Raw genomic sequence first — 25,423 nt, 5'->3', positions numbered from 1 at the left:
ACCAAGCATGTTTGGGTCAACCCTTTGGCTCCCCGGGGAGCGTAATACTTCTGAAACCCAAACTAGACATGATGAAAAACAAAAACAAGACTGATCTGTTGGATTTTTAAAGTCTAGAACCAGCATCATGTAGCGTCTCTGCATGTGGCCGCAGAGCAGTTAAGGAGGGGTTGGCCATTTTGCCACTGAAAAAGGAAGCTAAGCATTTAGGTGTCTTAACTATGGTCTAAAGTGCTAACAAGGGATTAGTGAGGTAAACGTTGAAAGAGGTTTAGCACTCCATGCTTAGGACCAGTGCTGCTTCAGTAATTACACATCAGTTGCAAGGTGCGGGAAGCAGTTGGATGGGAGATCATAGTGATGTCAGGACAGGGAGGGCTTACAGCAGGAGATAAGGCCATCTAATGGAGATGAAATGAATCGGTATTTAAAAGGTCTTTTTTAGTTAAGGCAGTTAGCTGGCAGCAGACCGAGCACAGACCAGTTGGCTGTTTAGTGGGAAGCTATTTAGCTGGAAGGGAAACAGGGACAGTGGAGAGGCAAGTTCTGTGAGCTCTCCAAAGGTTTTTCTTTTGCCTTTTTGACTTTTTTTCCTGAATTACGACAAAACCAGTTCCAAGCTCTGCTCACTGGTGTGAACTTGAAGGTAAGTCCATTATAACTTCCTATTAAAGTTTTCCCACTCTCCTCTTCCATTTTCCCCCATGCTTTTCTTCGTGACACATTTGTTTAGGTTGTTTTTTTTAGCTGTTGTAAGTCACATTTACTGCACAACATTTACTCAGAGTATATGATGCTTCAGTATGTGGTCAGAAATTACAGTAACAACCTTAAAATCAATGCATGCAACTGAATATTTGCATGCCAATTTTATAAAAATGCAAAACTTTCACAAGGTAAACCTTGCCATGCATAATGTAAACTGTATAAAAGGCTGCTGATCCCTTAGTAAGTGATTAATCTAAAGGCCAATGCGATTAGAGGAACAACCTTGAAATCTGTATAATTAACCTAATAATTAGCCCAGATTCAGCAGCGAAATAAAAAATAATGCTAAAATACACAACAAATTAGCCTGTAGTTCTTATCGACTGAAAATGTCTGCATTATACTGAATATTTCTAAATATTCATTTAGATTCATGTTTAATTTTATACTTTCAATCACCGTGTTTTTCAACACTTTGTGATGTGAGCTTATGACACCTCAAGTAACTCTTAAATCAATACTACCTGCAACTCTCCACTTCTGACTCTCATAAAATCTAATCTGCAACTGACAGAACATACATGGGTTTAACATGTGTTTGTTGTGTGAAGGAGGATTAGGAAGGACCAGACAATACTTCTGTCTTGTCTGATATGACCTCCTCAGGGCTCCATCTAAGTCGTCAGCAATTTTTCCCTTTAATTCATTCTTGTAATGAGATTAACCAGGCAACAGCAAATCCAAGGAGTCCAATCCCTGGATTTGGCAGCTGCGGTGTGGCCCCTGTGTTAAGGAAATATGACAAAAGTTTTTTTCGGGCTCACCTGTAATGACAGTTTCACTCACAAAACGCCGAAAGCTTCTTGAAATTTCCGTGCAAGGTTCTGACGCTGCCAAAAGAATTTTGTGCGAGGTCAAGTTTGAACATTTGTGTTAGAGCAGTTAAAGCTCAGGCTACAACTTCACTTAAGAGACTTAAAACAAAACCTAATCAAAGTGTTAGCTGTGATCGAACAGGCCTTACGAAGGATTCCTCCAAATGGCTCAAGTTCCCACAAGCCTGGCCCCACTTTGTGCCTCTCGTGTATTGACCATTACACAGTCACAGAGCTGAAACAAATACCTGATTAACAACACATACCGCTGTTTTGAAGGTATTTACAGAATCATAAAAGATTTTTTGTGTTGTATATAGAGTCTCTGTTATGTAGTATAGAGTGTTTTTGAATGTATGAGCTCCCACATTCATCATTTGCTGACGACTACCCTACCGTCCATCAAAGACCACAATGGAAATAAGCATGCTGCTTTTTTTTGTGTTATCCATTATATTTTTTTGAAACCTATATCCTGTAGTTCCTCTTTTATGAATAAACTAAATCAATCTGCTGCATGATAAAAAAAATATAATTTAAGTTGTGAACAAAGATGGCTTGAAATGACGTATCTGCCAGCTCAATTTGCGCAGAAACATAATTAAAAATCCTATTATCAGTAACATTATCAGAAAACCTTTCGAAGGTATATTGTTTTTAGCTTATATTTTATATTTATAGTACTTTGTTACTTTGAACTTGTGCTTATGTTACATGATGGCTTTGTCATTGTTATGTTGGGTTGTTATAACCTGCCCAGGGACTACAGATGAAAATTAGCTCATTAGCTAACTCTGGTACATTTATATTAAAGTGTAAACTGCAGTGTTAATCAATGTGTGTTGTCCCTGGTAGGTAAATAAATAAATAAATGCCCTGAGCTCACCCCTCAAGCTAAGTTCCTAACAATGCTTGTTGGTTATAAAGTCAACTCAACTCATTGGTATATAATGATGTTTCAAAAAGAGCGATAACAAATGACATATGTAAAGAAGATAAATTAGATTTAATTGTATTTATCCTGAAGAAAATAAGTCGCAATACAAAGTAGCAAAGAGTGCAAATATCTTAAGTGCAAATATATAACTATATATACACAAATATATACAATATATAAAAATGCAGATTGTCAATAATGTTTACAATTATCCGTAATTTAAACAGGTTAACATGAATTGGCTACAAAAAAAACTACGTAAAGTCTCACAAACAATCACAACTTAAGAATGTGAAACATTTAAAAAAAAAAATCTTTGTTATTGTGCAACAGGCTGAATATTTCTTCCTCCAGATGGTTAAAGGAGTCTTTGGGGAGTCTGGAAACTCCTTCATAAGAGTTTTTCAACAATTGCAGCATATTATTTTTTGGAAACTAGGAGGCTTATAGCTCTGTGACTCAAATGTAATGCACATGGGAGGCACAATCTGGTGCTAATACAGGCCCCTTATTTTCCTGAGGCAACATCCTGTCATAGTTTGTGGTATTTTGTCTGAGCAAAGGTTTTACTTGATGCACTGTTTCTCCAGAGGCTTAGGAATCAAACTTATATTGCTTTACATTTTCATTATTTCACTTTCAGGATTTAACCATTAAGTATGTACGCTGTTCATCCACTCAAACTACAACACCAACAAAGTCCAATTATCTTGAAATACCTACGTTTACAGTAACACACGTGTAATCATTCATTCCTAATTGAGAGAATGTGAAGGCGATAATACATTACACAAGGCCCGAGGCTCGGGGCTTAGTGCCCACTTAGGAATTACAGAGATATAAATGTTGAAATACATTTCTTCTCATTTGCTGATGCTAGCTGTTATGACATTGGCAGAGAAGTAGGCGGAGGCAGGGTGCATGTGTTCGCGCCACATAGCTCCACATAAACCGATTGCATCCCCAGATTTATCCCCAAGGTGTTTTTAGGACATCCTGGGAGCTAATGGAGGCTAATAGGCTTAGCACTTAGGGTGTATTGTCCGGGATGCTTACAGGCAAGGTTTGCTGAGGGTAAAACTCTAAACGTGCGGATTACCGCCAACACATCCCTTTAAAGTGCTGTATAGCCAGGACTTAGCTAATAGGATCCTGGGGGTAGCAGGGGCCTGGGAAGGTGGGGATGGGGGTTGGACGGGCCAGCAGGGCGGTCTGCAGGCAGGTCAGCAGATGTAGCTAGCAGACTGTTGCTAGACTAATAGGAGGATTACAGCCCTCAGATTAGATGGGCTTCAGAGGGAACTTGAGTGACTGTGGATAATGCACAAGGCCTCGGGGCAAATCTTATGGCAGCGTTTGTCTGGGGGAGGGGACAGAAGAAGAAATGTGGCCATGTACATATGCACAGTTTGCACATGTACTCACAAATTGACAAACATATAAATCAAATACAATTATAATCAATGTAAACTAATAAAATATAATATGAAGAGATGAATGGTGAACTTTTGGGCAGTGAAGATTCAGATGCATCTACCCAGAAGCATATTGAACCCCCGGATTAGCAGAACTGGATTATTGCGCTGTCGTTTACAGTATCATATTTTATAATGGGATTTCTGCAGTGTAGAAGGCTAATTGGAGGTGTCTAAGTCCATTGTGATTGTGTACACAAGCTGCTGGCTCAGCCAAGAACAATGTGGCCATTTGGAGTGTGTGCGTGCATGTGTGAGTGTATGTGTGTGTGCTTTTTTACTACACTTACCAGGACCAAATGTGCTTGCAATGAGGGACAGATCAGGAAAAATACTTAAAAATAGAACAATTTTTTGCTGGTTTTCACAATTTATGGGGTCGGTATTAGGGTTAGGATTTGGATTTAGGTGTTAAACTTAAGTTTAGGATTAGGTTTACGATACGGTGAGGGTAAGGGTTTGGTTTAAGATTATTGCTTAATACTAGGGTGGAGGTAGAGTAAGGATCAGAGGTGAGACAGTGAATTTGGACAATGTCTAATATGTGTGTGCACAGATCCCATATTGGCAACTTGTTCCAGTCCTGCTTCTAGTTTTTTTTATATATATATATATATATATATTATATTTTTCCAGTCAGTTCCCATTAAAGCTATTTAATTGTCACAGCTCATCACAAATAAAAACACCACAAACATGACAACAAATAAACAATCCTCTACGTTCTTAAAATTATATTTGATTCATAGACAAAATATTTTACTTATGTTTTTTAAGTATGTGAGAAAATGTGTTTATTTATTGATGTTTTAGTGTAATTACATACTATTTTGGAAAATAGCACAGTAGCACAAAGTTCATCAACAGCTTTCTAATGTGTAGATACTTGCTGCCCCCTAGTGGCAAAATATATGCAACCATCCATCCATCCAAGTTCAATTTTCTTTTAACTTAAAATCTACAATATTGTCAAAGTAGTTGGTCACAGGCTCCAGTTTTGAGTTCTTGAATTGACCCTTTTTTTCAAACTTCTACAGTATTTGAGTGGAGGTCAAAGGTTGTGCGTGTCATGACCCCACGGGAGCAGCTGAGGAAGATGACAGCGATGGGAGAGCAGGGATCTTTGGATGAGAAGCACTGGTACCGCCTGGTCAATGGCATGTCGGCTGGAGGTAAATGAAAACACAGAGGAGACAAAGCAACATAATATAAATATTATATAAAAATTACAACTTTAAACAAGAGCAGAGCTTAGACAATTAGGATCCGATAAAGGTACATTATAATCTTTTATATTAGATCCCAATCTGGAGCTCCAAGCGGGTTAAAACCAACTTTGTCTGCCATGTATTGATTCTAGTGAATTGTTAGCTGCTGTAGTGTCCAGCTTTCACAGTCAGTGCATGTCTCAGGTATTGTGGCTAAACTTGCTTCCCACTGACCTGTGGTGCTCTTCTCTTCTCTTGCAGAGCTGAGGCAGAGACAAGAGCTGATAATGAGGAACCAGATGGCCATGGCTCCACAGATCCTTGCCCAGGGGCAGCAGAGGTTACAGGGGGTGCCAGCACAGTTCGAACCTCGCTTCATGGAGAGGTCTGTACCTGAATTTCCTATTAAAACTGAAACAGTAGCTCTCTGGTAAAGGGCACCCTTGGGCATTGTCAGTTACATGCGCATTAAGTGAAGAAGACATGGTTAATCTGATGCACTGTGCTGTCTGTTCTGTACAATGAAAATGTTTTTCTAGAGACCAAAATGGATGTAGTTGTTAACAAAATAAGATGCAAACAGCTGATATCTGTCAGTAAATGTTCAACCCTTTGATATCATGTCTAGATTACTGATTTCCCATGTGTTTCTATCATCAGGGAGCTGGTTCCCCCGACTGAGATGGTATCCTCAGATGGCAGACAGATGCACATGGGACCTCACCTGGGTCCACCTCTGCCCCCACATGCCAATGTCATGCCTGGGAGAGCGTTCCCTGGAGCAGGTGAGCATTGGCCTGAGAGAATTCCCAGCCTGCGTTAAGGAATGTGAACGAGCATTAACAGCCCCGTCTCTCTTTCTCTCAGGTGGCTATGGCTTTATGTCCTCGGAGCCCATGGAAACAGTTGCCCGGCGACAGGAGCTCATTCACAAGCAAAATATAGCCAGGTAGTTAGTGCAAACATCCCACCTACACACACGTCTGCATCACATTTTGCCATTTCATGTATTATCAAGATTTATTCAGTCCCCTCTGCTTCAGCAACGCGTGATAACATGGTTCCATCATCAATATCATCACTGTTGTCTAATATTTGTGTCTAATCTTTGTGTGTGCCCAGAATGGAGATGAATGCCATCCTGCATCAGAAGGAGCTGGAGAACGCCCACCAGAAGGGACTCATGGGAATTGATAGTTCCATGTCATACCCTTCCAACCCCATGGCGTTCAGAGGTCGTCAACGCATGCCAGACGGCCACGATGTCTTCGTCCACCGCCCCACCCTGGATGAACTGCACTCCAACAGCATACTCATGTCAGCCAGCCCTTACCCACCCATCAGCACGCTGCACAGAGAGAGGGGGCGAAGGGCCGGTAGGAGGCCGACCGTTCACAAGAGCGTGGAGAGCCATGTGGTCAACCTGAAGGGCCAGAATGAAGATAAAAGTGTAGAGCAAAGCCCGGGAGCCACATCAGGGGAGGAGAAAGAAGTGGAGGCAAAGGGGGACATGGGAGAGGAGTGTGCCACCAGTAAGACCCATCATCAAGCAAAAATAGACTCTGAGCTCGCCACAGGAAGCAGGAAGAACTACAAAGAGGGGGAGCCAGGCCTGCGTAAAGCCTGTGTGAACAGTCAAGATGGGTGCTCAGATGTGGCCAACAGCGGTACAAATGATAAAGACATATCCAACCAATGTTCAGCTTTCCAGGAGAAATTCATGTATCCCTCTGCTGGTGGAGCCCTCACAGGGATGCCTTACATGTTCCCAGTCCCTGGAAATGGTTTTCTTCCCCCTGGTGGGTTTGAGGAGCACAATCTGAACATTGCAGTATAATTAAATGTAAGTGTATGTTACAGTGCCAATATATGATGCATGTCTTTTCCAGGTCCGCCCAATCTCTTTCATAATGGTGAGGAGGTGTCCGAAGACATCAGGAAGTGGACAGTGAATGATGTTTACAACTTTATCAACAGTATACCCACATGTTCAGAATATGCTCAGGTGGGTTCCTGCAGTTTTCTGTAACTGTCGTCTTTATTCTTTCTGTTTTTTTTTTACTTTGTTGTTTCTAACGTTATGTGACTTTGCTCTGCAGACGTTCAAAGACCACATGATTGATGGGGAGACGCTGCCGCTCCTGTCAGAGGAGCATCTACTGGACACACTGGGGCTCAAGCTGGGACCAGCTCTTAAGATCCGCTCACAGGTAAGGACCGCAGACTCTGATATGTGCTACTTTAAAATAAATCTCAGGAATGCCTGTAAAACACAGGAACTCCTGGGGTCCCCGTTTAGCTTAGTGGGTAGAGCTGGCGTCCCATTTACTGAGGCTGAGTCCTTGCTGCAGCGGCCCAGGGTGCTGCGTGTCATCCCCTCTCTCTGCTCCCCTTTCCTGTCTGTCTTCAGCTGTCACTAAAATATAAAAAATATAAAATAAAAAAAAATACTTAAAAACACAAGAACTCCTCAATAAATACTCCTCAATTTATAAAACACAAAATGAACATACAGAAAATGATATATACTATATTACTGTTTAAAATAACCATTAACATGCAATAGATGTGGTTTGTGCAGAGTAAACATAAGTAACAATTGTAATCTTACAATATGGAGAATAAGAATGACAATATTTGGTAAATTAAGTACATATATGCAATATTTAATAAACTAGATTATTCACAGCAAACATTTTGACTTGTCATAGTAGTAAAAGCACAGTTGTTACTAACATTAATGATGAGAGGGGTAAGTATGAAAGTGATAGTGGAGGATGAGGGGCTTTATTGGGAGGGGTATCTCTGCTCAACTCATTTTATTGTATTATATTTATTATTATGGTTTTTATTTGGTCTGTTTGTCATTTTATTTACACTTCTGTGCCTATTACTTATTTACTAATGACTCCAATGTTGCATGCACAAATGTACTGAATGTACAAACCTATCTGCTCAATAAAAAATATGTTTGATAATAATATTCACAATTATTCTGTTGTATTCAAGTGTCTAAGTAAGACATGACAGTGAGCCAACATGTACAATACCCTAAAACTGAGGCAGCTAAATGCAATTCAGCCATCGTTGATTTAATCATTTACATCTTATATTGACATGTCTAAATGTCTGCTGTGAAAAAGGTCTGTAGTATTGGGTATTAATGACTGTGACCATCCTCTGCAGCACTTTACTGTCCTCCCCAGGTACATAATACCAGATGCAATATAATTACCTCTCTAATATGTGTCAACTCTTTATTCCTCCTCAGGTGTCGAGGCGTCTGGGCAACATGTTGTACATGATGAACCTGCCACTCTCCACCTCCACCCTGCAGGCCACTCCAGAGAAGCCCGGGGACCGCTCACCAGAGACCGGCTCCCCTGTTAACTGCAACAGTGAGGAGATGATGGCGAGTCCAAGAGAGCCTGATGTCCTCAAGTCCACAGAACACCTTCGCGAGACAGAAAACAACTCCCCTCCATCTGCCAGCAGTGAGACGGCCTGATCAGTGCTGATAATGTGGACAGATCAAAGCCACGCTACCTGAACCTCCTGCTGCCACAGATTTGTTTACATAATGATTAACTGGATTGAAGATGCTTTTTTTACTATTTGCTACCCGGGTGTTTAATGCACAGGTTCACACTAGCTCCAGGTGTCTGCTAAATATTTGTATTTTACATATATATTTACATATATTTTTAATAACAACTGTGGTGTGAAACTGATGTGGATTTTGAGTTATGAGATGAGAAGAAGGTCCAATTAAATTTAATTTTCTTCTTTTTAAACATATGATTTTAGCTTTAAACTTACTTATTTTTATAAGCTGCTAAGTGTCATTTCTCCAGTAGGCCGACATAAGGACCATAGAAATTATTTGGGAATGGTGTTCTGTTTTGGATTTGGATGTTTGATACCTTTTTGCGTTTGTTGGATTGTAAATAAAGTGTTTTTCTACATAGGAACCTGATGTACTGTCTCCATGTCATGGTAAAGAAGAATAAATAAGTTAAGATCAAGAATCATATATTTTATGAAAAAAAAAATATATAAAAGTCCTGAAAACAGGCTAAACCTATTACCTGTACCTGTAGCTCCTTTTTAAGATCCATTGAGTTAAAATACGACAACTGAGCAAAATCTAATTTCTGATAAATACTGAATACATTTATTGTTAATATGATTAGCTTCTTTAAATGCATCATCCTGTTTTCAAGGGGGTCCTGGCAAGTCATTACATTTCATTTACTACTGAATGTACAGAAGAACATACACACAAAATAATAAACAAAAACAATAACAAACATATTTAAAAAAAAAAAAAGAATAATTTAAACCTTAATTGTTTTGTTTATACAGAATATATTATTATTTAAAAATAAAATAGAAAAAGGGGGGTCGTGACGTGAGCCACTGGTGAATCACTTATGAATGAAATGAGTTTTTTTTTCTCAACCGGTAATCTCGTTTGTAGTTACTCTCGCGATACTTCAGGATCTATCGGAGGAGCTGAGTTGGAGGGATCATGGCGGAGCGCAGGAGGCACAAGAAACGGATCCAGGTAACATCACCTAAATCACAAACATTACTGCCTGTGCGGGTTGAAGGACAGCAAATAAAAACCACGCACTTGTTTACGACCTGCTGCCGGATGTTTGCTACCGGCAGCATCCTCGTGAAGAGCCGTTAACCGGCGGGAGATGACGCTGGAGGAGAGCTAACGGTGGCTAGCGTTAGCTGGCGAGCGACAACAAATGTTAGTTTTTGTTTTTGTTGAGGCGTTTCCGAGCTGTTTATCCCTCCCAGCAGTGGCACTCACACCTGGATATACACGTAGAAACTGTGTTATAACTGTCTCCGTTTTTTAGTCTGACTCAAACTGGCTGGAGACGTGTTTTTTTCTGGCTAAGCTGCGTCAGCTCTAAGCAGACGTGTTTACATAACGTGAGACAATCTGCGGGAAGTTTAATGAATGAGTCCAACACGGTGCATCGTCAGGTCACTTCATGTGCAGGCAGCGGCGGGTTAGGGTGGCGTTAAAGTCCACAGCGTGGATTTCAGGTAAAGCAACAGTTTGTGGAGTCGCTCGGTCAACTTAATCATCACTCTAAGACGTGAAAACAATCAGTGCACATGTCTGATCTGTGCATTGATTGAAACCAGTCACCTGGAGGAACAGGTGAGAGGAACAGACTATCACACACAGGATCAAACCTTTGAGTGGTTTGGGTTCATGCTAGGAACTGATTCTGATCAGGGTTTGAGTTTCTCCTGTGTTGAAAGTGGAAAAAGGGGGACAATATTTAAAATACTCAAACGTACGGATGCAGCATATTCACTGACACACTCAAATATTGGTGTTTATTGCATATTATATACCAGTGTCGACACTGAGTGGCTGTTCAGGTCTCAAATCTTGGATGAGAAGAGAAACAGACTGAGCTGCAACGAGGCAGACGTGTTTGTATTTGTAGGATTATTTGTCTGCCGGGCACAGAAGGGAAAATAAATAGCATAAAAAACTTGTTACCGGCCAAATTGTGATTTTAAAGATTGGCCCTTACTTTCCCAATCATTGCATCCATATCGAAAATGTTAGCATTCATAGAAAAAGACTAGATTTTTGAGTGTGGTTTTGATGTTCACTATTATTCACAACATGCACAAAGACTGTTCGTATTAAACAGTATAGTACATAACTTATACAGTTAGTGTATGGATCTGGGACACAGCAGTCGTTTCCTAGGAATCAGTGGGATAAGCTGCGCTGAACTACTTTCACTCTCTAATTCTGGATGAATGAAAATGTTGAGTTTGCCTCTTGTATTGCCGGACTTACAGCCGACGTTATAAAATAGTTACATACACCTGGTGGAAACTAATGCTCTCGATTACAACAGCCCTGAAATAAAACGTAAAAGTTCAAATGTCCAGTTTCTTTTTAAAGAGTTTTAAAAACTGAAAATCTGCCGTTAGATTCAGAACCGACTGGTCTGTTTAGTGGTTCAGTTGCATAACGACACATACTGTTATCTCGTTTATGAACACGCCGTCACCAAAAGAGGCCTGTCTGTTCCAACATCACCACTCTGCACTACACACAGTTCCTCTTTATGCTTCAGAAATCTCCTTTTGACTGCGCTTTACATCACATTGATGAATTAAATCCAACCTTCATGGAAGTTATGATCAGTTTCTGTTGAGGGTCAAAGAATAAACATCAGCAACACCTCTCAGTGTGACAAAATGACCAGAAAGTTGAATCAACACCTTTTGTTTTTATATTCATAAGCCTAATAAACGTGGTTTCAGGGCCGCTGCATTAGTTTGAGGTAGGTGTTTCTCATAAGCCTCCCGACTTAAGTGTAGGTTTCTACATGTTTAAGTTTAGTTGCATAACAACACATACTGTTATCTGTGTTATACCACATTACACAACACTTATCTCCTCCTTTGACATGATTTCTCCTCATTGTTCATATACTGTTTTCCACTGTGGATGAAATGGGTTACATATATAGCCACATCTGTCGCTTTATGGTGCACGATGTGTTCAGATTGTGATTCACGGTTAGTGGGAATAATCATTTTTGCACCACATTTTTAATTTTCACTGACAGTCTTAATGATTATGTGACTTTTGTTGCGGTTTGCACCAAACAAACATGTTTCCTTACATGTGGAGAACAAGACTCGCCGCAGCACTACAGTACTTCATTATGTCGCTGTTTGTCACACATTTTACCTTTTTTACCAAAACATTGCAGCCTCTGCTGTTTGGGTATTGCACTTGGCTCTGGTGCGATTTGGATGATATTGTGATTAATTTTGCACTTGAATAATGGACCTACATCTTAAAGGACCAGCACTCTAGAACAGAGCAGCTAATCCTCATGTGAAGCCAGGTAGATCATGTAGACGGTGACAAGGGGGCTTTCCGTGTAGGGGTCTCATGTAACTGAGCCGCGTGACTGATACCTGCTTCTTCAAACAAAGGCTTGTTTGATGGCCTCGTCTTCCTCAGGTTGCCGGTCGCAGCCAGCTGGACTGGATGTCGCAGCACTGAATCTCACTGCGCCCTCTCGTTGCCTCCGTGTTGGCATGTGATTCAGTGCTGCTGGCAGACAGTGCAGATGTTGCGAGGAGGAAGGGAAAAGATTTGGCCTCTCTCTGTTACTGCTACAGATAAACATCGACAGTATATGAAACTGGATCTGCACGGTAGACAGACGCCGGGGCTTTCTTTAGAGGTGGGGACGCTTTTTACAGGACGTGTTCTACTTAGCTAGTCAGCCACTTTAATTTCAGCCTTCTTTTAACCATTTTTGGTTATTTCTCACCCGATCACAGGATTGAAACACTGGGGTTTTGTGCGAAGAAGACAGAAAGTACATTTTAAAGCCACAGATGACAGCACCCCTGCAGAAACTGCTGTTACGGTCATTTAGTGATGGGCAGTGAAATATTAATGATAGACCCTTAAAATGTTCTGTGAACTTTGTCGGGTAAAATCAAAGACCTCATTTTGAGTAGATATTAGACTTCTATACTTTTTATACCGAGCCTGAAAATCAAAAAGCAGGACCGTTTCATGGTAACATCTTCTTTTACAGAATACACTTGTTCTTTTCACAGCAGCCATTCTGACATTAAATAGTAGGGTGAACACAGGTGCTACCAATGATACTAATTAAGGTTTGGACCCATTCAGGTCAAACAGTCGGGGTGCTGCTCTGGTGCATGTTGTCTCACCAGGTCTCTGCTACATCTTGATTAGTATCATTGGTAACACCTGTGCTCACCCTACTGTTTAATGTTTAATGGCTGCTGTGATCTACTGTTGCACCAATGCTATGAAGAACCTTATCTGGTAGGTATTTAATTCACTGGGTTAGGCAAAGCAGATGTCCAATCTTTTCTAGTTTTGAGTTTAAAAAAAAAACACACACACACAGCGCAATATATGTATAGATACTGAGATAAAAAACTGTACTGTGACCGATTTAAACCACTCCCCACCCCCACCTCGTGCCCACCACACCTGTTTTGACATTAAAAGGTCCGACCCCAATATGAGACACTTTCAAAGTGCAATACAGTGCAGAATCACTGATAATAAGACTGTTCTTGTGAAGTTTCTAATGTGTTGTTGAACGTTTGTTGAGTGAGACAGTCAGAGATGTTGATTTAACTTTCTAATCATTTTTGAATATGGGCGTAGTGTGTGGTGTCGTCTCGATAAAATATCAGGTATACCGTACAGTGTGATATAATTTGCAGGACTACAACGCTGCAAATGAGTTGTACCAGTATTTTGTAGAGGGTTATAGCGTGATCTAGTTTGATAGCATTGTATTTGTTGCTGTAAGATTTGTTATTGGTTGTCTGTCTGTAGTTCAGTGCCAGAATATAGAAAAGAACCATTGCACCAGCTTTAAGGACTGACTGCAGTGTCGTTTTGAATGTGTGTGTGTGTGTTTACTCATCCGTTTGTTTGTGTGTTCCCTGCAGGAGGTGAGCGAGCCCACCAAGGAGGAGAAGGCGGTGGCCAAATACCTCCGGTTCAACTGCCCCACCAAGTCCACGAACATGATGGGCCACCGCGTCGACTACTTCATTGGTTAGTGCTCAAAACACACCTAAACACCGGGTGGAGAGCGAGTCAGGACGTGGCTCTCAAACCCTGCCCGCTTTTTGTTTTCGAAACACACACACAGTCGATTTTGCCACAGTAAATGAAACCAGCGGTCTGTTCACATTGGTATTTGTTTGGGGGGGGTAAACTATGTGCCACGTTGCGGAAGAGTTGGCAAATTCTTAAAAACAAATGTTGCTGCTTCAGTCCCATTTGCAGACCCGATCCTCCCACACAGTATTTATATTTGTCTTGTTCTGTGGCATGGCGTAATCCATTTGTCAGTTTTGGGAAATGCTGTTTACTTTGTATTTGTGGGTAGAAAAGGGTGTGACTGCTGGGGCCGGTTATTCCTCTCATCCCCATCACACCAAACTTAAAAATGCTCACCTCTGTTGTGGACAGAAATATGTCTACAGATGTCGACATCATGTAGTCATTATTCAAGTCTTTGTTACCCTCGTTTACAGTTTTGGTTCGTTCTCACCATTCTCGCAGTCGTCGTTTTCAGCCACAGAAAACAGCTGTTTTCAGTGGAAACGCTCTAAAAACCCACAGTACACAACATGTACAGCCCCAAACAGCAGACAGACACCATTAGGAATTTCTGGTGAACACATCGGAGCATTTAACAGCTAAGGAGCCAAATATTTCTCTCAGGAGTTTGTGGTGGCCAAAACAGAGCTAAAAGAGTGTGAATATCGGACGTAACAGTCATCAGGGGAACAGAAATATGACTCCAAATGAATAATAATGATGCTGTGTAACTGCTGCATGTGTAATAATCAACTGTTTGCAAACAACTTGACCCCATCGACTTAGAACGTGATTTGACTTCACAGCTTGTTCCTGCAGCCCTCAAATGACCAATAAAATGAGTTATTACTTAGATGTTACTCCATATAAACCACTGCCCTCTGCTTCTGTCCTGTATTCAGTTTCCTTGTTGGATTTTCAGCTCCTATCACAGCAGCCAACTACCCCACATATCTAGTCCTGGACAGTTTGCCCCTCCCACAAACACCAACTAACTTTGAACAGGCCCAGTAGTATTCTGTGTTTTTTTTTAAATGTCCACGTTTGTGTGCCAACATTTAGCCTCCAAGGCGGTGGACTGTCTGCTGGACTCCAAGTGGGCCAAGGCTAAGAAGGGAGAGGAGGCGCTGTTCACCACCAGGGAGTCTGTGGTTGATTACTGCAACAGGTTAGCTGCGTAACACACACTGCTGCACTTCTGATAGATAAATAAACAGTTGTCAAATTTTATTCCAAAACAAGGCATGCAGTAACTGACGAAACTCAAGGCTCAACATTTAGCATTTTGGGATAATATCCTTCACATGACCTCTGAGTCCGTGCACACTGACGGAGAATCCTTTTAAACTAAATCAGTGTTTATAACCCTACATTCTCCTCCTTTCCTCTGCAGACTCCTAAAGAAGCAGTTCTTCCATCGGGCTCTCAAAGTGATGAAGAAAAAACCTGAAAAAGACACCAAGAAAGAGAAGGAGAAGGAGAAAGAAAAGGAAAAAGAGAAAGAGAAGGCAAAAAGTGACAGCAGCAAAGAGGAGGAGAAAAAAGGGAAGAAGGAGAAAGACAAGAAGAAAGAGCCTGAAGCAGCTGAAACTAAGAAAGAGAAGAGTGTAAGTGACCCATCACTGTTGCCCTCTGTGATGACAACAGATCATATCTGTCTGAACAGGATAGTGTTAGAGGCTGCTTTGAGAGTAGGATCCATCTGAAACAAGGTCACCAGTGTTCTGTTGCTCAGTTCAGGCGGATTTCAGCTGATGTATGTTTGTTTTATGACCGGTCAGACATCGCTGATCTGATCGGCCTCCTAACCTGACAGTAAATGAGTGCGCATTGATTTTGCTGGACAGGCACAGACCTTTTAGAAGTCATGGGGAAAAGAATGAATGTCGTGAGTTGATGGTTCTGTGAATAGAGAGATAATATGGCTAATATAACTGAAATCATTCAGAGCAGACTTCAGTATCGACACCCGTCTGACTGGCACGGTTTAATGGCTGCATGCAAAGTGACAGAGGTAAAAATGTGATGTGTCCTCCAGTGCAATGCGTGACAGTTCACTTCCCAGAAGCTGCACTAGACACGGCAACCAGGCAAATCAGTGTTAGTCCAAAACTGAATATGAATATTTCCCACAGTTGTGAACTTGTGCTTCAATATAAACCCCCACAGTAAACATATGGTCTACTATCTGTCTCTCTAACCAGTGTGTAGGTTGCACTGTCTCTCCACAAGTATGATTTGTGAGTAAAATGCAGATTTTACAGTTAATATTTGTTCATTTGAATTAGGATGACAGTCCTGGAACCCCCAAGAAGAAGAAAGAGGTGAAGAAGAAGTTTAAACTGGAGCCTCATGAGGATCAGCTGTTTCTAGATGGAAATGAGGTGAGTGTGAGTGTGAGTGTGAGTGTGTGTGTGTGTGTGTGTGTGTGGAGAATAAAGTTATATGGGAGAAGTGTTTGTGATCCTGGAAGATATCAAAAACTCAAAATGTGTCTGTGTTCTTCAGGTGTTTGTGTGGATTTATGATCCTGTTCACTTCAAGACTTTTGCCATGGGACTGATCCTCGGTGAGTCAGTGGAGGAATTTCCTTAATGGAGGGTCATCTGTTACTGGTTGCACTTTTTAGTACTCACACTATTGTCTGTGTGTGTCTGTGTGTGTCTGTGTGTGTCTGTGTGTGTCTGTGTGTGTCTGTGTGTGTCTATGTGTGTCTGTGTGTGTGTGTTCTCTGTCTTTCAGTCATCGCAGTGATTGCAGCCACGCTGTTCCCTCTGTGGCCAGCAGAAATGCGTGTAGGAGTTTACTATCTGAGTGTTGCAGCAGGCTGCTTCGTGGCCAGTATATTGCTTCTTGCTGTTGGTAAGTACACGTGCTTCATACAAAAGACCTCACTGGGAAATATTTAAAAGCTCCTGTGAGAAATCTCTTCAATTAAACACAAAACAAATCCACCTAAAATTTGTTTTTGTTAGTAATCAAAGAAACAGCCTCTTGACACACGCCTGAGGCTTGTTGAGTTGTTAAAAAAATGTAACTGTTTATTATTACTAATGTTTTTCCCAACATAAAGAGAATATTAGAAATATTTCAATATAAGCCATCCAGTTCAACACCACCAGTACCACCCACATATAGTTAGTCTGCTCTCAGTCAATTAAAACTGAACAAAATGACCTTTATAAAGGTTGAATTTGAAGCTGAGTTGTTGCATTGGATTGTAGAAGTTTACCTAATAAAGTGGCCAGAGTGCATGAACAAACATGTGTATAAATATATAACTCTAAAATAGATCAAACCTGCACTCTCATAGGAACACTACCGGCAACATATAAAACTATACTGCGTGCCATTATAGCGTTGCATGGAGGAGAATGAGGTTTTTCACAGCCGAATACTTAAAATTTTATTTATTAATTACAATAAAATGTTATAAAGAATTGAGTTTTTGTTCATACAACACAACTTTATTTGTACGGCACAGAGAAGCAATTCAAAGTATTTATATAAGGCGAAGAAATGCATTAAAAAAATCAATTAAAACAGAATAAAAAGAAATAGTAAATATTGGATCAAACAAAAAACAAGTAGACAAATAACAGACTAGAGACGCAGTTACAGTGAATTCAATAAAGTGTAACACGTTTCAGACACAGATGAACATTGGTACTAAAGTTAAATGTATGCGATATATTTAAATAGCTGTAGTTTAAAATGGATTCCACTGGTTGTTGCCTCTCTCCTCAGCCCGCTGCATCCTCTTCCTGATCATCTGGCTGGTGACCGGCGGGCGCCACCACTTCTGGTTCCTCCCCAACCTGACGGCAGACGTGGGTTTCATCGACTCGTTCAGGCCGCTCTACACTCACGAGTACAAAGGACCGCGATCCAGCAACAAGAAGGGCTCGGACAAGACGGACGACAAGGACAACGGCTCCTCCACCAAGGCTCAGAAGTCGGACAGCGACGAGAAGTCAGACAGCGAGAAGAAGGACGGCGACGAGGAGGAGGAGGAGGAGGAAGAGGAAGAGAGCAAAGAGGCAGCAGCGGAGGAGGAGAGTAAAGAAGCAGAGGGGGAGGGAACAGATCGCCACTCGGACACAGACAGCGACCGCCGGGAGGACGAGGGCTCGCAGCACAGCAACGGTAACGACTTTGAGATGATCACCAGGGAGGAGCTGGAGCAGCACACGGAGGAGGAAGAGGAGGAGGAGGAGGAGGAAGACGAGGAGACGCAAGAGAGGAAAGAAGAGGGTGGGAGTGAGACTAAACCCCAAACTGCTGAAACATAAACTTCTTACAAATCCCATCACTCTGTACTTCTCTCTGTCCTTCCCTCCCTCCCCTCCTGTGATCCCAGGACCCGCTCGTCCGGCCTCTCTGAGGACGAGGAGAGGCTCCATCTCTTGTTGTTGAGATCTTCCACTAAACAGTACCGACAGACCAGTACCGGGATAAGACACAGCGGTGAAAAGTAAACGGCTACGACAATAGGGAAAACAAATTTAAACAAACAAAAAGAAGAAGCCTTATGGTGGATGTGATTCCTCCCACCCAAATGTTATTTATGTCCCGATGAAAACCTGCCTGAGAAAATCCATCAGAACGATATCTCTGATGGAGGGTTTTCATTTCTTTGTCCTTTTTGTTTTTTTTGGTCTCTCATTTCATGAAGTAGCTCAAACTCAAAATGTTTTTATTTGTCCCCTGTCTTTGGTTACATTGGTTTCGTATGTGTGTGAGGTCAAATCCAGACCTTAGATACAGATGATGGAGATGAGCTAAGCTGACCAGTAAAGAGAAGACGTGCTGGTTTCTTTGCCCCCTCCTCCTCATCCCCCCGCCCCCACTTCTGTTGTTTCACTGTCGTCTTTGAGGTCGATGTTGTTGGTACAATCACGGTAGAAAGCCAGAAAGCCCCAGTTCTTTTACCAGTTTTGTTTTTTGTTTTTTTAGCGCGTTGGTGAGCCAACGCCAGCAGGAGCACGCTTCCTGTCGAACGCCAGTGAGTCTGATCGCTTTCTCAGGCAGCCCTTAAAGCAAACTGACCAGCGTCTGTTTTGCAACCTGAACTAAGCCAGATGGACCAAATCCTGTAGTTTACTCGAAGGAAACCTTACAAAAAACCGACCATATTGTGGCTGGATGGAGTATTTGGAGAACAGAGTAGTACGGCTCTTTGAGGTACTTGCCATTTTCACTAAGAAAATATGTTGTTTTTTTTAATGGCTGATGATCATAGTGCAATCCTCCACACAGTCTGAAGTACTTCTAGTTCATGTTAAATGTGGGACTCATCTTTAAGAGTAAATGTGAGCAACTGGGACACAGCTGGCGTACTTAATTTCTTTCTTTTTTTTAAAGATTGCAGCATTTGTTGTACAACTAAACCTATAAAATGTTAAGTTCACAGATTAACTGTCTATTTGCAAACAGAACCAGATATAAAGTAAAGCAAACTAGTGCCAAACACAACTAAGAATGATGATACGCATGCAGATTTAATACGGAGAGTTGAGTGCGAGAGCGAGGGGTTCATTTTGTAACCGCAGTGTCAAAACTCCTCGAACCTTTCACATCTTTGGAAAATAAATAATGAAACAGCACAATGTTGTTAGTGTGTAGCTAAACAAAGATTTTTTGGTCTCAATGAAACCGTTTTTAAAAAGGTGTTTGCACTAGACTCTCATCCCAAACCAGTTGTGTGTAGTCTCACACGAGCCGCCGTGTGAAGACAGTGGGTGCTCTTCATGAATCCAGCTCCACTGACCAGACGAAAGCCCAGAAACCGGCGGCCCGAGGTCCAAGCTGTTCCTTCACGTTCTCTTCTGGCTAGAAATGTCATAGATGCTCTTTTTAGTCATAGCGAGGGATTATATTTAAGTATAAAAAATAGAAATGTATCATTTATATTTGAATTCTATTGATATATCAAATATATACTTACAGTCTAAAACCTATAAAACAAACTTCTTTTTTTGTCCCCCTTCTTTTCTTTTGTATTAGGAGGTATAATTTTTGTTTGTAATGCTCATTTGTGTTTTTATACGATCATACAACAGTGTACTCTTATTTAAAGGTAACATCTGGGATTAGAAGTCAGTGGGAGTTTATTAGATATCAGCATTGTTTCTGTTTTTGTCATCGTAGCGTTGGATGTGTGATCTGGTTGATTGTGCGCTTCCACGTATGTTTCTCTCACTAAAAACGGTTAGTCATTAACCCCGAGCTTATAAAACCAGTGGCTTGCGTAACACTTGACAACAACCTGCTGGTTCCCACTTAATCTGATGTGGCAGAACGTCTCCTCACAGTGAAACGGTATTTGAATATATTTCACACAGCTTTCTGTACAGTCCATTTGTTTTGTATTTAGTCGTTTGTTCTCCTGTAATCCCACTGAGGGATTTGTAGCTCTTTTGACTTCCTGACTCACAAACCCACCATGTTGTTGCTCCTGTTTCTTTTCTATTATCTTTGTTTGTTTTCTCTTCCCCCCCCAACCCAAACGGGCAAAGTGCATCTCTGTGTCCTGAGTTGCCAGTCGCTGTACTCTCAATATTGGCATAACATTTCACAAAAGAGAAAAGAGAAAAAAAAGGATTATTCCCCCACTTGTTCTTGACTGTTGCACAGTATCGGTCTGTTGTATATTGTAGTATTATTACTCTCTATGCTGCTGCTTCTCATCGCACATTTCTGGGGGAAATAAAAAGTGAAATTATAAAACATCCGTGTTTTATCTCTGGTCAAAAACCGTGTCTTTTGATCGCCTAGTTGTCCACGTTTGGATCAATGTCATTCTGAAGACTGTCATGCAATATTGGAGTATAATTTAATAAAACTGGATGTCTGGAAATATATCTGTATCTTATCATTGCAATAAAAACTATAGAAAGCACAAGCAAGTATTGTCATATTTTTACTGTACTAGATCTTTTGGTTGCTCTCTATTGACGCTCTGCAACTAAACATGCTCCTGTTATTGTTTTAGTGTGTACAACATGTATAGTGTAAACACTATGATACTTAAATACTGTATAATCAGCTCACTGAAGGTTCAGAAAATACCTTTTTGAGCAGTTAGTACTGACCTGCTGCAGACATTTCAACAATATTAATACAAGTGAAAGGATATTTAATGCAATCATCATTCTAAAATATTTTATAACTTTTATTAGAAATATTGATAAATAACTAAAAAAATGACTTGTATGGGACAAATTATTTTCATTAACTGATTATTTTTGCGAACTTTAGTCCTAAATGTCAGCAAATCCTTAAAAAAACACGTTTCCTAGAATCCATTATGCAAGAAGGGAAAGCAGCAAATCCTCACATTTAAGAACCTCAAATCAGCAAATCGTTGGCCTTTAATAAAATGACAGCTGTTTTTGTACACTGACAAAAGGTTTGATTCTAATCTAGCCTTTATTAAATTACAATTAATGCAGTCTAATACAGTAACCCTGCATTAAATCCTACCTCATTAACATAATGTTTTAGAGAGGGAAGGAAATGTTTAATTACATTGCATTGCACAGACAGGTGTTTGCATTAACAGCACAAACATCCTGCAAAGTGACCATACAGTTGAATCGACTCCTCTCTGAAACATTATAACCTTCCTGAAGGGAAGATTCACTGCAGGACTGTTGTATTTTACCTAGGTGTACCTGATAAACTCACCCTATGAGTGTATAATCGAAAGTTTTAAATAACGGCTTCACTTACTTATCTTCACTTTTCCTGCTCAGTGAGAGGCAGCCCCCTAGTTGCAGATAATAAAAAAACACCACAGCTGATCTAATTTCCCTGCTCCGCCCTGCAGTTAGACTTCAGGTTATAAACTCATCTGTAGTTAGACAGCAGCATGTCCAAAAGGTCCTGAAAGAATCTTAAACTTTTTCTTTTAAAACTCTACATTTAAATAGGAGTAATACAGAACATTACACTGAAGTACTTGAAGAATTTGGTCATGTTTTATTGAAGATAAAACATAAAATATTATGTCTCAGTAATCTGGTGACATCCCAAAAAACTGAATGAGTCAGAAAGTGTGCATTCACCCACCAGACATCAGACTAGACAATATTAGCCAGTGTTTTTATTTTAGTTCTGCTACAGACAGTCAGTTTCACAGTTTAATGATCATAAAAACAACATGAAGTTTCTCCAACTGATTATTTTGTTCTACAACATGCAATCTGACTTTTAGAATTTAACTTGTGCAGAAAAGTAATGAATAAAATAAAAATGTGCAGAAAGTCAGATCTGGATTGGTTAATTGGCCCTTTCTAAGTCCCGCCCCTTTATGCTCTGTGCCCCAGTAACATTTGAACCAGCCTCAGTCAGCACCTCGTCATCTTTCCCCTTTCCTGTATTTAGATACGCTCTCTCTCTACCACAGGCAGAAGATTGTTGAAAGATAAAAGCAACATATACATATATACATATATATATAGTCACAGCTAATGTTAGCAAATCACTAGGTAACCACTGATGTAAATAAAGTAGGTAGCTAACTTTTTGTTGGCAAATGTAAATTAACTAGCTACTTAGCCAGTGCTTTGTTCTGTAGCAAAAAGCTAGCACACATAAGAGCAGACAGTGAATATAAAGTGGATCATCTCTTTTACCATTATGCATTGTTTTTCTATTGTTTTATTGTTGACTATTGACTTTTGATTTCTTTTTAACTGTGAAGCACTTTGAAACTGCTGTTTTGAAAAGTGCTTTATAAAAAAAAGTGTATTATTATCCATTTATTTGTCACTGTTAACAGAGACTTCAGTCTGCAGTTTACTAACAAACTACAGAATATTATATTTTTTATCAGGCTTCATGATCAAAAAAGGGTGATGTCGGGCAAACTCTGTGTACGATTATTCGTAATAAAGTTTGAGGGCCCTGCAAATTACGGGAGTTTCCTGGGAGAAACAAAGCAGGAAGGAGTCAGGAGATGGTCTTGAAATATGGGAAAACCCGGAAAAAAACAGGGGTTTTGGGTATAAGCCTAGCACTTAGCATACGGTATATCTAAGAACAGGAAAGGAGACAGTTGACTGAGACCGGCGAAAAGGGGAGGGACTTAGGAAGGGTCAATATGTTTGTACAGAACAATTACATACAGTTGTCTTTGGTTGAATCAGTAGTAGAAATGAAGTTTTACGTCTTTTTAAGCTCCTATCTTGAAAATATATAAATATCACATAAATATGACATTAAATAAATGTATCCTAGAATCCTGTATGTACACATTTACAGTTACAGTCCTTAGTCTATGCGAGTAACGCATGGACTGACACGCTGATAATCACATTGAGGATTAAGTGCTTCAAGTCCAACAAAACACCCAGAGTATCACATATTGTAATAATTTAAGTAACTGCTATAGTTTTTCTAGGTGGGAAACATGCTTTCTCCCTATAAGCTACAGATAAAAGATTGTGTTTTTACTGGAATGTAATGCTTACTCACATGTATGACTCAGTGTATAAAATACTGTATACACACTATGCTCCTTGTACATGCTATTAGGACTAATATAACACTACTTTGGCTGTAGACACGTGCTCTCGCTCTCCAAGTGTTTCTGTCATGACCCTGTTTGCAGCGTGACCTCGTGGTTGTCCCACAACAGTCCTGACTTCCACACTCTCACTGACTCGGCTGCTGTGGAGAGCGTCGGCTCGGTGTCTTTAACGTAGGCCACAACGCTGATTCAGTTTTCCGTGTCTGACGAGTCCGAGACATCCGCCAGCCGTGCCTGCCTCTTGCGCACGTTCCAGTGCAAACACTGAGCCAGGCTTTCAAACCAGTCGTACACCAGGTCATGGCAACAGATAGAGGGCACTGGGTAACAAGACGTAGTAATCTTGATACTGTTGGGAGAAAAGCAGAAAGCAAATTAACCCTAAATTGAGGAAAAAGAAATGAAACGGCGGCTGATAATGACAGTGAATGCGCTTTACCAGTCTCCATACTGGATCTCCTGTCTCTTCCTGCCATCAAACGACACCCAAGCGGTGTTCCTGGCATCAGGGGACAATGTGATCTGTTTTAGGGGAGAAGAGGACAGACAGTCAAGCTACTGTTACAAGTCATAACAAGGCTAAGTCAAAGAGTTCTGCAAACATTTGACCTGATGATGGCTCGAGATAAAAAGCAACATTATGTTGTAACATTTCATAAAAACGGTTTCAAAATCATTTTGGTGCTACACTGGCGTGTAACAAGGTGAATGGTGCCTCTTGCACCATGTAACTTTGGTGTCCACACACCATACACAACATACACAAGTCTAGCACATATCATGTTATTAAAGGAGAACGTTGACCGATGTTCCAAATGGGGCTGGACTTAGTTGTGAAATATGGTCATCAATTCTTCTTTTTCTCTGCAAAGTTTGAAGAAATTCCCCCGAGGCGTTCCCGACATATTCGCGTTGATTCGAACCGACAACTCAAAAACCGCCGGCACTGATGATTTATAATGAATGTGGCCTTCACCGTCACAAATCATTATCGTCAATATTATTTGGGAAATGGTTGTTCGTGCTTACAGTAGAGTTCAGTCACTTGGAGAATCTTTGTCACTGCTCTGGCAGCTCGTGACGGCCCGATGCTTTACTAAGACACCATCTGTAAACAGTATGTGTGCACCAGCCCCCCTCCCCTTCATTCTTACCATGAGCTCCACCCCAGCTGGGACGACGATTGGCCTGAAGGAGAGCGAGTGTGGGCAGATGGGGGTGACCATGATGGCGGGTACGTTGGGGTGGATCATGGAGGCTCCTGCAGCGGCGGCGTACGCTGTGCTGCCTGTAGGTGTGGACACAATTACACCTGGAGGACAGAGAGAGGGAGGACATTTATCAGATCTGCTCCAGGTGTACAGAGTTCTCCCCGACTGTGAGAAACTTTACTTTGTTTCAGTGAGAAAAGAAACAACAAAGTCAAGACCAAAGAGTGACATCACATGACGCCCTTACCGTCTCCCTGCACCGAGGTGATGAGCCGTCCATCGAGGTACAAGTCCACATTGGACAGGTAGGAGGACGGACCTCGGTCCACCACCACCTCATTCAAAACCTGTACACACACACACACAACACCACCAACACATCACACACACACCAACAGTATAGAAAGGGCACTAACAGAGAACATTTAAATCCACCGAAGGCTGCAACAATCTCTTCAAACCTCTCGAATCAGGAACAAAGTACATACATAATACCAGTCTAGTCTGTGTGTCTGAACCCATTTCTTATTTTCCCATAGTTAGTTTAACAATTTGAAATTCACACATCATTTTAAAACATTAAATAAACCTCCTCGTGTCCTGTATTGAAACATCATAGCATTTGTTTCTCCACTCATTAATTCATGGGTTTGTTCCTTATTTGTCACCTGTCTGTACCATTTTTATACTGTGCATGACTTGTAGAGAAACCCAAATCCTCTTCCACAGATAATATTAAAGCAAGCAAAATCAGGACTCAGACCAACCACGGGGACCCTTTAAATTATAATTGTGTT

General features: G+C 40.9%; 3 protein-coding genes across 3 annotated transcripts in view; 2 read left to right on the top strand and 1 right to left on the bottom strand.

The window, feature by feature from the left end:
* The first annotated feature begins 4,983 nt into the window (after positions 1 to 4,983).
* On the top strand, positions 4,984 to 8,959 carry samd7 (sterile alpha motif domain containing 7). The gene is made up of 8 exons (XM_035671208.1): positions 4,984 to 5,167; positions 5,465 to 5,588; positions 5,864 to 5,988; positions 6,071 to 6,152; positions 6,326 to 7,002; positions 7,093 to 7,208; positions 7,303 to 7,413; positions 8,475 to 8,959. Exons 1-8 carry the CDS (start codon positions 5,065 to 5,067, stop codon positions 8,709 to 8,711), a joined length of 1,575 nt encoding a protein of 524 aa, XP_035527101.1. The 5' UTR covers positions 4,984 to 5,064; the 3' UTR covers positions 8,712 to 8,959.
* A 726-nt stretch (positions 8,960 to 9,685) lies between these two features.
* sec62 (SEC62 homolog, preprotein translocation factor) lies at positions 9,686 to 19,936 on the top strand. The gene is made up of 8 exons (XM_035670633.1): positions 9,686 to 9,770; positions 13,721 to 13,829; positions 14,943 to 15,048; positions 15,274 to 15,487; positions 16,169 to 16,264; positions 16,389 to 16,449; positions 16,623 to 16,742; positions 17,628 to 19,936. The coding sequence occupies exons 1-8, from the start codon at positions 9,735 to 9,737 to the stop codon at positions 18,170 to 18,172; spliced, it is 1,287 nt and encodes a 428-aa protein (XP_035526526.1). The 5' UTR covers positions 9,686 to 9,734; the 3' UTR covers positions 18,173 to 19,936.
* Positions 19,937 to 21,882: 1,946 nt separating this feature from the next.
* The window catches only part of nadkb (NAD kinase b), a 10,926-nt gene continuing 7,385 nt past the window's right edge, over positions 21,883 to 25,423 (bottom strand). The window contains exons 8-11 of the mRNA XM_035671073.1: positions 24,874 to 24,973; positions 24,570 to 24,727; positions 23,855 to 23,937; positions 21,883 to 23,764 (exon numbers count right to left, since the gene is read on the bottom strand). Of these exons, the coding sequence (XP_035526966.1) occupies positions 23,605 to 23,764; positions 23,855 to 23,937; positions 24,570 to 24,727; positions 24,874 to 24,973 (501 nt within the window). The 3' untranslated portion in view covers positions 21,883 to 23,604. The remainder of the gene's footprint in view (positions 23,765 to 23,854; positions 23,938 to 24,569; positions 24,728 to 24,873; positions 24,974 to 25,423) is intronic.

The sequence above is a fragment of the Morone saxatilis genome, unplaced genomic scaffold (genome assembly GCF_004916995.1).
Source record: "Morone saxatilis isolate NCDOM2014 unplaced genomic scaffold, NCSU_SB_2.0 Contig23, whole genome shotgun sequence".
NCBI lineage: Eukaryota > Metazoa > Chordata > Actinopteri > Moronidae > Morone > Morone saxatilis.
The sequence above is the reverse complement of the archived record's forward strand: the minus strand, read 5'-3'. Positions and strand labels throughout refer to the sequence as shown.

Coding starts and splice junctions, on each gene's coding strand:
- sec62 (XM_035670633.1), top strand. CDS start 9,735: ATGGCGGAGCGCAGGAGGCACAAGAAACGGATCCAG. Junction 13,830..14,942: donor CCGCGTCGACTACTTCATTG/GTTAGTGCTCAA, acceptor GCCAACATTTAG/CCTCCAAGGCGGTGGACTGT. Junction 16,743..17,627: donor TATATTGCTTCTTGCTGTTG/GTAAGTACACGT, acceptor CTCTCTCCTCAG/CCCGCTGCATCCTCTTCCTG.
- samd7 (XM_035671208.1), top strand. CDS start 5,065: ATGACCCCACGGGAGCAGCTGAGGAAGATGACAGCGATGGGAGAGCAG. Junction 5,989..6,070: donor GAGAGCGTTCCCTGGAGCAG/GTGAGCATTGGC, acceptor TCTTTCTCTCAG/GTGGCTATGGCTTTATGTCC. Junction 7,414..8,474: donor CTCTTAAGATCCGCTCACAG/GTAAGGACCGCA, acceptor ATTCCTCCTCAG/GTGTCGAGGCGTCTGGGCAA.